The 12,461-nt window shown below is 39.8% G+C and overlaps 1 protein-coding gene across 1 annotated transcript in view; it reads right to left on the bottom strand.

The window, feature by feature from the left end:
- Positions 1–7,424: 7,424 nt before the first annotated feature.
- Positions 7,425–12,461, bottom strand: part of LOC104941619 (uridine-cytidine kinase-like 1) — a 15,108-nt gene continuing 10,071 nt past the window's right edge. The window contains exons 8-14 of the mRNA XM_010766754.1: positions 10,750–10,848; positions 10,540–10,633; positions 10,039–10,101; positions 9,787–9,909; positions 9,432–9,539; positions 9,180–9,336; positions 7,425–9,054 (exon numbers count right to left, since the gene is read on the bottom strand). Of these exons, the coding sequence (XP_010765056.1) occupies positions 8,975–9,054; positions 9,180–9,336; positions 9,432–9,539; positions 9,787–9,909; positions 10,039–10,101; positions 10,540–10,633; positions 10,750–10,848 (724 nt within the window). The 3' untranslated portion in view covers positions 7,425–8,974. The remainder of the gene's footprint in view (positions 9,055–9,179; positions 9,337–9,431; positions 9,540–9,786; positions 9,910–10,038; positions 10,102–10,539; positions 10,634–10,749; positions 10,849–12,461) is intronic.

Genomic DNA, 12,461 nt, shown 5'->3' on the forward strand with positions numbered 1-12,461 from the left:
GTGTGTTGGTGGTCATTTTTGACCGGGAACACCATGGGTGTTACAAAGTTCACTAAATCATCCAAAATGCAATGAAAGTGGTGATCAGCTATTTTATATGTTCAAATTTCTACTGTGAAGGATATCATAAAGCCTTAATGCAATTGAATGTAAAACAAAAAAGTTATGATTCATGAAATAATAAATCGGTCAGATTTGACCCGAAGACAACAGGAGGGTTAAATAAAATTGCCAATATAATGGTGGGATGACTTTGGCAATCTAATGCTATACAGATAATTACTCATTATAATGTACTATATAGAAAGAGCTACCTTGAGGCTTTGAAACACAAACGTCTTTTCCTTATCCTATGCTCAGATGCCCCTTCACACACTCATTGTGTCTCCATCGAGGAAAATCAATAGATATTGCAGGATGTTGAGTACTTCGGTGGAAATGTTTTGCGTAATGATCACAACCAACATTCCTGCCTCTGTTGCTCTTCACGTACCGCCATCCTCTCTCCCACACCCTCAATTTCCATCTCTCCTCTCATCCTGTCTCTCCCTCCTTCTTTCTTTCCCTCTCTCTCTCTCTCTCTTCTCACACACACACACTCTCCCTTTTCTTCAGCCTCCTCACAGTCCAGATGGCCTAACTGCCCCCACACTTACTCCCCCACATACACTCACTCCTCCTCCCCCCTACGGGAACAGCACTCCCTTTTGAGGAGTAGACCTTACCCCCTCCCAGCCCCCAAAACACCCTCTACCAACTGAGCTCACACACACACAATGTATACACCCCCCCACATACACACACACTCTGCAACACATCTCTACTGTCCCTCCACAGACCACAGGCTTATATACGCCCACTCACACACACACTGACGCACAAGATCTCGTTCACAATTCTCCTCTGCCGCAGAACAATGTCTGATGAGAGAAAAGCGAGATGCTGGTACTGTAGGTGTATTCAGACGTGGCTATAACATGGCTTCACACTTTTAGGCATTTTTGTTGTTTTATTCTACTTATAAGAATAAAACAACAACAAATGTATTTCTTGTATCTGCTTACCTTTCAGTTGTGACTCAGCAGTTGCTAAGCAGATACAGGATCTTTAGAATATCTTTCAATGAGATGCTTGAGGACGAGAAACTGGCATTTGACCGGACTCCCATCAGGAGCGAAGACATACCTGGGTCAAGCACAAACATGCTTACACTCGTGTTAACTTGTAGTTGGCTAACGGGGAGGTCAGGCACGGAGCAGCAGAGAGAAACTGAGAGATTGTTGTCAGAGAGAGGTGTGACCACTACAGTATGAGGAAAGAGGACTATTGTTGAAGTGTGTGCTTGTGTTGATTGGCCAGGGAATAAAGGAGAAAGAGGGGAGAGAAGGTGTATGAGCAGAGGGTTTTCTAGGGCTTGGTGTGTGGTGGTGGTGGTGTGAGGGGGTGTAGGCCAGAGGAGGAGGGTGTGGTTAACGGTTACAGTGCTCACAGGAAGCCGTGGGGCTGGGAAAAGGGAAGTGAACCACCCCCACTCTGTTCCAAGGCCGCGGCGCTCTCTTCGGAGCTGGAACCAACTGACCTCAGCTCACACCACACCTTTCAACCCTCTAACACACACACACACACACACACACACACACACACACACACACACACACACACACACACACACACACACACACACACACACACACACACAATCCATCACCACGAGAGTTACATATAATGTAATTTAGTTTGAATAAACGTTTATTGTGATATATGAACTATCTTAAGCTGTTACTTCTCAAGTAAAAGCTATCTTAAGCTATTTCAATTGTAAATGAAATGAATTAGGCAATGGGCTAAAATAAGTACAATTTATTAAATGACAAAAGCCTCTAAGACATGGGAGTATTATAGTAAGTGCCCATAAGCAACAACCTTAATCTGATAATGTGTTTTGTTTATAAGCCAGCAATAATTTGGCAAAAATATGATTAAAATTGAATTCCTTCAAGTCGAGCCCCTTTTTATTTTCTTCCGTGACATGAGTTGACCTGAACATCCTCACCGAGGCTCAGACTGCGCTGTTTGCCAGCCGCCTTGGCTCACACTTGGCCACCATGATCTGTCTTTTCTGTCCACGCACATGTTCATTCAACTCATTCATAGGAGCCAACTGACCCCGGGCGACAAGCTCAAAACCCTTCAACCCCCTGTCCGCTGACTCACAAACAGAACGCTGTGGGGCAACAAAGGTTAAAGCCAGGAGAGCTAGCGTGAAAAGACACACACATTCACACACAAACGCACACAGACTGTAGTCATTCCAATATTAAAAACATTTATTTTTAATTGAACAATATACAGACAGATGACAGAAATAAGCAGGTTCCCTTCTTCACCCATACGATAAAAGCCAGTGTGTAATATACATTGAGTCAGCATTCACCGATGTGACCCTGGTCATCCAGGTTGCCCATTATGTTACCTTGGTGACCGGGTTTAATCTCTCCACAGAGAGCTGGATCCCAATTTGACCCTTAACCCCGATGAAAGAAAGGTCACCGGGGTCACACACTCCTCTTGTCCATTTTCTACAGGACCCATTTCCTTGTGCTTGTTAAATCAGTTTGCCTGCAGTGACAGAAAGCTACTGTGAATACGTTTACATTTAACCAAGTTGTTTTAATTTGATTACTGCAAACCAGAATAAAAGATAATGTGGGTTCATAGTAGGGAAACAAAAATAACAACGGTAGCGACACTTCATTTGCGGTGTGAAAGGGTGCACCTGCTGTCTCTTTAGACCCTTTTCATAAAGACCTTTGAGTTAAAACAATAACTGAAAACCAATATGGGCCAATAAACCAATGGCGGACATTGTGGTACATTAATAAACCCAAAGCACATGTTTGTTTTTAAGGCGCAGAAAACATTTTCACCCTCTCCAGAAAAATATTATATGCCTTCTATTCAACTTTGCTCTGTTGGATAAAAAAGAAACATTGTCAGAGACGCAAAAGTTGGATTTTCTATTTCCTTTCACCATTAACTGTATGATTTTGACATGTCTAAATATAACATGCTTCTGGAGTAACATAATACGGTAACAGTGAAGCGCTCTTATTATCTGGTATGGAAACATTGCATTGATAGTTAGTAGGAAACAGAACTGCAAACGTTATCAAACTCAATTAAAACAACTCTGAAAGGATTTCATTTGTACAAAATTTGACACCTGTGAGTTTAACGTTTGATTTATACATACATCTAAGTGAAAGGTCATAATGTGAAAAAGAGCTTGCCACATATTCTCCTGAAAGATTTTGCAGATGCCAAGGTACAAATCTAACAAGAAAAACAAAGAAGAGTGTGCTTTCTAAAGTTGAATGCCGCTTTGTTCAATGCCTTTGGTAAATCATTTTCACATCATTTTTTTATTCTAATAAACAGTTCATAAAGCAAAGACACAAAGTGAATTAATCTCCCAGGCTGACAGCGACCAGAACAATCTAGAAGTCGGCTTTCAGAGAAAAAAAGGAAACTGAAGTGTTACGAGATGCTGCAAATACCACGGTGCATCTGACAGTACTATTTTTGGATAATTTTGAGAAAAGATACCCGACAATAATTATTGTGTTTCCTAGAGTTTTATTACATTTTAGGGTTAGGGTTGTGTTTTATGCAGGATGATTAAGCACATGTTGAATTACATTTGCGTTACTAACTGGCAGAAATAGAAATTCTCAGATTCTTTAACATTTATTTAAGCTTTTATATTTTTCGGCACAGACAATCTATGCACAACAATGATATATAAATAATAGCTGCATAAAATATTGAAATTAGTTTCTGGAACCAAATAAAATATACATTGACTGTATCTCTCCATGAAGGATTATAATATCCGGTAGCCTGTCTTTTCTATTCACTAACATGTCTCATCAGTACGAAAACATGAAGGTACTGAAAATGCAAGTACATAGAAATACTTTCTCATCCTGTATTTGGTATTTTATTTGGCATTCATCATTTATTCTAGTCTGACAAATTGTGATTGTTAACATAAATTATTTGTTTTGCAGATGTCAAATAAGATAATAATAATAGCAGAATGAATTACCAGCTTTATTCTTAGGTATGATCCAATAACAATGTTAACCAGGTTAAATATATCATAAAACGTGGGTACATATAATAAAATATAAGTCGTGTTTTAAAATAACATCAGATTTCAGCTCTGTCCTCGTGTCGTTACGATGTGAAAGCAGCTTGTGAGGTGACCTTCACCATCCTTCTTTCAGTCATTTTCAGTAATTATGTAGCCATTCATAAAGACATTTTTAAAAAAAATCCTTGAATGGTTGATTGAGGTGATTTAGCTTTGAAATAAAATAAAAAATAACTAAAGTAATGTTCACATCAGTGACAGCCTGTGCTCTCTGGTTAGTGTGTACACTGCTCCCTCTACTGGGGATATGTTCGGGGAACTGTTGCGGCTGTGTCTTAATATTTTACCTGGGAAATCAGTGTGAGGATAAGAGCCCCTTTCAAAGGCCATTTAGATATATTATTGCCATTTGTATTAAGTGGAAGAAATTATTTTTGCCACATTGTTTGGATATGCATTATTTGATTTCATTCGATATATTAGAAGGACCGGAAAGGTATATTTTGACAATAAAGTCAGACAAGTTTTAGATATTGAATGCAATATTCAGAAATTACACAGTAAACTAATTATTAATCAGGTTGTTTATCTGATGTTTAGATCTTTGCTTATTTTATAACACAATGCATATCATCACAGTCCTGGCAGATTTTCTTTTTTGGTGTTTCTCGTCCTAATCTGCTGGCGTGAGTTAGCTTTTCATGGGCTGACGAACCTGAGATTGAGCCTGAAATCACCATTCTCAGGTAGGACAGTCCTCGAAGAACTACTCAAGAATTACAGCGGACTTTGGACTCCACGAGCCTCGGCACACAGTGTCCACACTGAGCGCAACTCCTTCGACAAAAACAAAATAACTTGATTAAAAATATGTAATATATGTACATTTGACATAATTGTGGTCTTCTGGGTAATTTATGCAATACCATTTATTTGAACAAACACAACTTTATAAAAAGAAAGAAAGAACATTAACATAATAGTGTTGGTCGCACTTATAGTATAGTTTTAACTAATTATTTTAAATGTAACAACAGTATCTCCTTAAAATAAGCTGAATTGTAGGTTTGTTATGTTTGTGACCAAAATAGACTGTTTTTGAATGTTAGAATTTTGGCGGCAGAAAAAAAAATTCAACCAATTAGATAAAAAAAAAATGTAAAAAATACAATTTAAAAAACATTACTTAAAGCAACAACTGAAATATTCTGGTTGATTTTGGTTTTATATTTCCACATTATGCTGTAAAAAATGTATCCCGTTTATCTTCAAAGAAGGATACAGGTGTTGTTCCCAGTCTAAAATGTAATCTAACTTCAATATATTAGGTTTAATCTCATAAAGTCAACAATGCAATACATGAAAGGCTGTGTGTAAATGCTCTCATTCAAAAATAACACCACATCTGGCTCTCTGTTGTTAGCTAATGCACTGAAACCACTCAGTGAGCAATTAAACACTTCTCGAACGCAGCCTAATGCACACACTGCCTCTCATACTAAAAATATCTAAATCACCCTGGCCTGACTTTATGAGGATAGCCCCGTCTCTTAGAAATGTAACTCTCATGATAAACTATGCAGATGGAGAGCACAGGAGAACACAAACACACCGATAAAGCGAGAGTGAAAGGGGAGCAATGGAGAGACAATACTTTACCCTTTTCAGCAGACTAATCCAAACCCTCCTCTCATGATTCAGAAATCCACCGTCTGAATTATTCATCCTCAACTCTCTGCATTAAGCCACTGCTGTGTTGGCCTACTCACACCATCACTTCAACATTAACAATCTAGACACACTCTCTGCCAGATAGCACATTAACCAAGCAAATAGCAACCATAAATACAAAGTTATGTTTTATGTTTCCTCCCTTTCATCTCGCACCAATCAACACAATAATGGAGGATTGTGGCAAGTTTGTGAAGTCTCCTTCTCTCTAAGAGCTTCCTCTGTGTACTTCTTACCCACATGGCAGACCCTCTGACTCCTCGGACCCAGTGAAGGCAGACAGGGAAACAATCTTCATCTTTGAAAAGTCAAGAGCAAAAGAAGGCGCACAGGAAGAGAGCAGATCAACCTTGAGCCAAGCTATTGAAGGGAGGATGAAAAAGAGGCAGGTTGTTGAGCTGAAAAAAGGCCACTCCTGCTGCCCTCACTAAGCTGTGACCTCATCGTGTTCTGAACTACGAATAAGGATGCAACTCACACAATTACACACACACACACACACACACACACACACACACACACACACACACACACACACACACACACACACACACCAACCACCTTCCTGTTTGTCAGTGCTGGTGGTAAACTTTCCACTGACATCTCCACTCAAAGGACCAAATAGGATGTTTTCATGCAGTTTGACATTAAGAAATAAAGTACACATGCATTGAATTAAAATAGTATTTAAGGAATGTCACCAAACAATGGAGAGTAGAAATATTATGCTTGGGTGACGAGGGAGTGATACATGTTGTGACTGAAAAATGAATAGCCGCCAACAAAGGTTTAAATAGACAGCTAATTATTACGTTTTAAAATATCACTTTATAACATGTTTACACCAGCACTGCACATCTACTTTTTTTTTGTGAACCACTTTGATTTGCTTGTGTTGAAAGGTGCTGTATAAATAAATGTGCCTTGCCTTAATGTAACTGGGTATTATATTTTCATCAGAAGTCAGCCATTTTCAATGTTGAAGAACATTAAACAATTAATAACAACAAAATAAAAGCTTTCAGTTGTACGACAGCTGCATATTTAATTCTGGATTAAACTAGAGCACAAGAATAAAAAATGCTTCTGCCGAGCTTCCTGATAAATTTAGATCTTGCACGTCTTTTGAGTGTCATCCTCACTCCCCCTTCCTGTGAAGAAAGCTGCCTCTTGTGGGTCAATATCTGCCTAATACGCTGCTGGTTTGTAATTGTCCATCAGCCTCATCAAATGTGTGTCAATCAAACGTTACCGTGGCGGCCGTCTTGACAGCAGTCAGAGTGATAATTATGGAAAGTGATGGGAGATATCAAGGTTCCTTTCCATGAGAAGAGGACAACCACAATATCCTTCCTGTTCATTTTCAACTAAAGGTGTTACAATGTTTGATGAAGGGAAACAATATAGAGGTTAGAGGTATACGCTTAGTGCTATGTGTGTTTTAATAACCCTGACCTCATGGTTTTAACTGACACAAAAGACTTTAACTGGGGTGAGCTTGTTGAAAATATGACATCAATTAAATAATACACGTTGAGCCATTTAAAAAGCTAAACTGCACTTTTATTTAACATATAAAAACATGCAGCAGCAGTAAACACATAACAACACGCAGTCAAACAGGCTGCAAACACAATGGATGAATGTTCAGTTCAATGTCTCACTGACAGTTGTATTCAGCAGTAACCGGCGCACAGTGGCAGGTGACTGCATGGAGAAATGCTAATGGTGAGCTGACAGTAGTAACAGTGCTTGTAGCTAACTTGGCTACAAGTTGCATTTTCACGTTTGTATTTGTTTCCCCTTAAGGGTGTACATTTTTTTTTGTCAAAGAAATGCAAAAAGAAAAAGTAAAAATAAATAACTTTTTAAATTATCATATATTTATATATAAAGGCCTATATAATGATTTTTTTGTAAACAAATTATGCAATACATCATAATTATAATTAATTGTGAACTTGTTGAAGATCCTATTAATGAAACTACATTTCAATTTCAAAATGAATATTCAACATTCCTCTTTCTCATTGCAACAGTTCAAATACAGTAACCAAATGAACCAACATTGTGGAGTGCGAACAAACCCTGGCAAACATTTAAAACAAAATAAAGGGGCACCAACTTTAACAGACCGATCTCATTAATTGTAATACTTATACTAAGTATAAATATCAGGCACTGACAGGACATGTAGATGTTCTGAGTTCATATGCATCCCTGACTCAACAGCCCCCTTTTATACCAACGAATGCCAGCTACTGCAGCACATACAGAGGCATTCATCAGGAGGGGTTGCACTGAAATAAACACTAAATCGGTTTTTATTGAATGCAGATGACCTATTTTCATTGCAGCTAAAAAGATACATAACTGGCCTGCTGACTGGTCAGGTCTATACATAGAAATATGTAAATGAATGATATGCTGCATAAATATACAGCACATACTTTTGGCTGTAAAATGAAAAAGGCTTTTCTAACCTAACTGGTTGGGTCAGCATTCACAAAGTGGAAAAAGTGTGAACCAGAGAGCTGAAAGAAAGACGGCTACACCCACGCATTGTTTCGATCGAATGGTCTTCAGAAAGTGCCTACGGCGATGGAAGTTGAGCAACACAAGTTCATGTTCCGATTTTACTTTTGAGAAAGTTGTGAGGAAGGTATATGGTTTAAAATAACCTTAAAAGCTTGATGTCTTTTCCTTTTACGGCACGTGCAAATTCACATTCAGTGTGTCGTCTACAGTACACGGCTTAAGGCTAAAGATTTATTTTCGAAGCAACATGCCAGCAAGTTTCAGAGATTGCATTAATTTAAAAAGTAAAATAAAATATTTGGACAACATGTAAAAATAACTCACTTCACAACAGCATTTACATGAGATAAAATAATATACTTTAAAATTCAAACAAGGTGACTGTACAAAGCAATGTTTTGTTCTGTTTCAGTTGATTTGTCAGGGCCCCTGGTTTGGTTTGGAGGACACGTTACAGCCCAACAGCAGCAAAGGGTACGTCCTCATACTGTCCTCCGAAATGCACGGCTCTGAATCACCTAATAACTTAGTACACTGCTAAAAATGCAATCAATAACTGGGCTCATCCATCTCTTCGTCGCTCCAGTCGGGGGGTGCATCTGTTCCAAAGTATCGATCCCCAAAGTTTCCTACAACAGAGAGAACGTCAGCGTTAATTTAAACTGAAATATAATTGACATCAAGTATTGATAATGCGGGGAAAGACAGTAAATATAATGCAATAACAGCATATCTTCATTTCAACATTACTCACCAATGCCAGGTATGATGTGGAAGAGGTCGTTGACTTTCTTGTCGACAGCAGTGGTGATGATTTTGACCTGTGGGAATGCGTACGCCACCGAATGGACTCCCATCTCTGCCATTAGCAAGGACACGAGCAGGATCTTGTTCTCCTGAACGTCATGGTCCTGGGAATGAAAACACACACACGTGATTAAAGAATACATGAGGGAAGCGATTCATTGCAAGCAGCATAGACTTGTGACCAATCAGGCGCACCCACCAGGAGGACTCGCACAGCCATCATGGCAGCAGCTCCCGTGGACACAGTGCAGTCCATCAGGACCACGTGGTCTTCACTGATTTCTTTTGGTAGACGCAGGTAATGAAGCTGAAAATGTTTAACAGGAAGTGGATTAAAAGTACTATCCTGTAGCTACATCTTAATGTATGATATGAGCAAAAAGTAGGATGGAACAACAGGACCATGACTTTGCAAGAAAGTCATTGTAAAATATTGTTAAATCATTTTTTCATGATTTTTTTAAGTTTCCATATGTGAAAAAGGACAATGAAAGTAAATTAAAGTGAAGTTAATGCAAAATGTTTCACACAAATTGCATATTTCGAATCTGTACCTCTGGTTCTCCTGTGTCCTGGTTGGTTTGGATGAGGATTTTGCCGATGCGGACATCTTTGCACACCGCCCTCAGAGCGGGCTCCATGGTCTCCCCGGCGCGCAGGATGGACACGCCTGTGATCTAAAGAAAAACAAATGGAAAGTAAAATAATAATAATAATTTAAAACAGAGGTTAATTGCATCAAAACTCTTTTCAATGGTCCTTAAAATTAAAAAAAGGTCGTCAGGAAGTAAATGGAGTTCACTCACCCTCCTCCCGTCAAAAGTCCTGCCTTCATAATCCTCTCCCTGGGGGGTCTGCACTAAGTGGACCTGAGATAATATAAAAAATCATAACAGTGTGAGTACAATGCTGATCACAGCACTGTAGTGTTCTTTAGAAGTCAATCATTTCATGTGTGTTAAGCTGTATCTTATGGTTAAGGTATGGAAACTTTCTATTGTGGTGACTCAATACGTTTCCATCCGACTCTCTTTTCAGCAAATACAAGCACTTACTCTTTTTCCATTCAGCTCCCATTTGTGTTTCTCTTTCACCATTTCAAGGCCACACATTGTACTGTATGTGGCTCTGCTGCTTTGTCAGCTTCTTCCTACCCATTGGCAATATCAGCCTTTCTTTCTCCTGTCTCTATCCACGCCCAGATATCTAATGGTTCATAGTCAATAATCTCCTGCTTCATACAAAAGATTACAGCACCTTCATGCAGCACCGTGACATAATTAACAGTATAAATAGGTGTTGATCACCTGCGAGGGGAGGAAGGAGAGTGCTCGCTCAATCAGCAGACGCATCAGCCTCTTGGAGTAGAAGATGAACTCATCGCGGCTGGTTTCCTTGTTTCTAAATGTGGTCATGAACAAAAGAACGGTACAGGATTTATGATGACGGCAGCTTTCGTACACAACCGTTTTTTTCTCTCCTTTAATGGAAACAGATGTTGATTTCTTAGCTCATACCTGATGATGGTGTGCATGCCCTTAACCTGGGGTGTGCTGTCCAGAACACTGAGGGTCTGGGGGAGGGGTTGGGCCTGGTGTGCAGAAGCCAGTGCTGCTCTGTAACCACGGCAACAAATAGTAGAGCGGGGGTGGTGCGGGGTGAGAGCAGCGGAAAGAGGGAAGATGGACAGAAGCATGAATACAATGCACATAATTACAATGAAGTGTGCAGGTTTACACCCAAGCGTTCACACGCGTACTGTATGCACATTCAGAAAACAAACAAACCCACACCGACGTGTAAGTACATGCAGAAAACAAAGTATATCACAAAGAACTTCTGAGGAGTAGTTAGAGCAGAGATAATGGTATCGTGTAACCACTTTATAGGATGGCTTGGGGAAAAGGCAGAAGCACAAAACTGCAAAGCTCACAGTGCCTGAGTATTTCTGTGGGAAATTACAACAGCAGAGGCCGTGATAATGGAAAATAAATTAAAGCTGATCAGTTGTTAAATTAACATAATGTATATGGAAGGAAATGTCACTGTGTATAATGAATATATGCATGATGGACATTTTGCACAATAGGTCTCTACTATTGTAATAGTTCCCTCGGACTCCACACACTAACATTAGGTTTGAATATGTAGTTAGCTGGGTCTACCCTGGCTCTAGAGCAACACACTGTTACAAATCCTCAGTGATGCAGTCATGTTGACACTACAGTATCCACTATGTCACTGAGTACACACTAGCCAGATGCAAAGAAAAGAGAAATCATAGCGAATCTGCTCACATATCCCAGCGGAGTTTCCTCTATAGGGAGTTTTTTCGACGAAACACAACAATCACAACACGGGACATAAAGACAACAAAAAAAAAAACAGAAAGGAGGAAAAAATGAGAAGAGACAACATCAGGTGGATGGAGAGATGGAGGGATTATCACACGCAGTGAAGAGTGTGACAGCTTTACATTGTCAGATGTGCTTCCGACAGAGGTACTCTCCCATTTTAAGATAAATAATATCTCTGCATTTCATATATCAGGATGAAGTGGATGATTTAAGCAACGGGACATGCTTCGAAAGCTATTTACAGATTCTGTGGGAAAATAAATTTTTGATCAGATTTTGATATCTATAGACGTGCATCAATTGCTGCGTGGGAGGTGTCGTGCGGCTGTCACTCTTTCACCTTGTAGAACAGTAAAGGTTGGTATTTCAGCTCACAGGCCTTGGCACATCCTGTGTCTAAAGACAGGCAGCAAGCTCACTTCCTCTCTCTCTCTCTCTCTCTCTCTCTCTCTCTCTCTCTCTGTCTCAGATACTGTGGCCGACATTCAATGGAAAAACTCAGCNNCACGATAGTAAACACACAACATAGTAACAATCTACTCGAGGCTGTCTGGTTTTCTGCCCCTCTTCTTGCGCTCATTACTTTCGCCGTGCGCCCTGCTCATTTGTGCCGTGTGCCTCGTCTGTGCGGGCCACTAGTTATACCCAAAGAGCCTCCGTTGCATGATCCCCTTAGAGAAAAACCCATGCTTCTACATTGCGGTTGCCTCCCCCACTCTTCTTCCATAAGCGCGCCCTCCTGATAACACAAGATAATTCCCCTGTTTCTTCTTTGCCTCTCCATCTTATCGCCATCTCTCTCTCCTTCTCTGCTCACTCCTGCAACCATCTCTTATTTAACATCTTCCTTTCCCACTCCACTTTTCCCCTAC

This window comes from Notothenia coriiceps, unplaced genomic scaffold (genome assembly GCF_000735185.1).
Source record: "Notothenia coriiceps isolate Sejong01 unplaced genomic scaffold, NC01 NC01_scaffold00000312, whole genome shotgun sequence".
Classification (NCBI taxonomy): domain Eukaryota; kingdom Metazoa; phylum Chordata; class Actinopteri; order Perciformes; family Nototheniidae; genus Notothenia; species Notothenia coriiceps.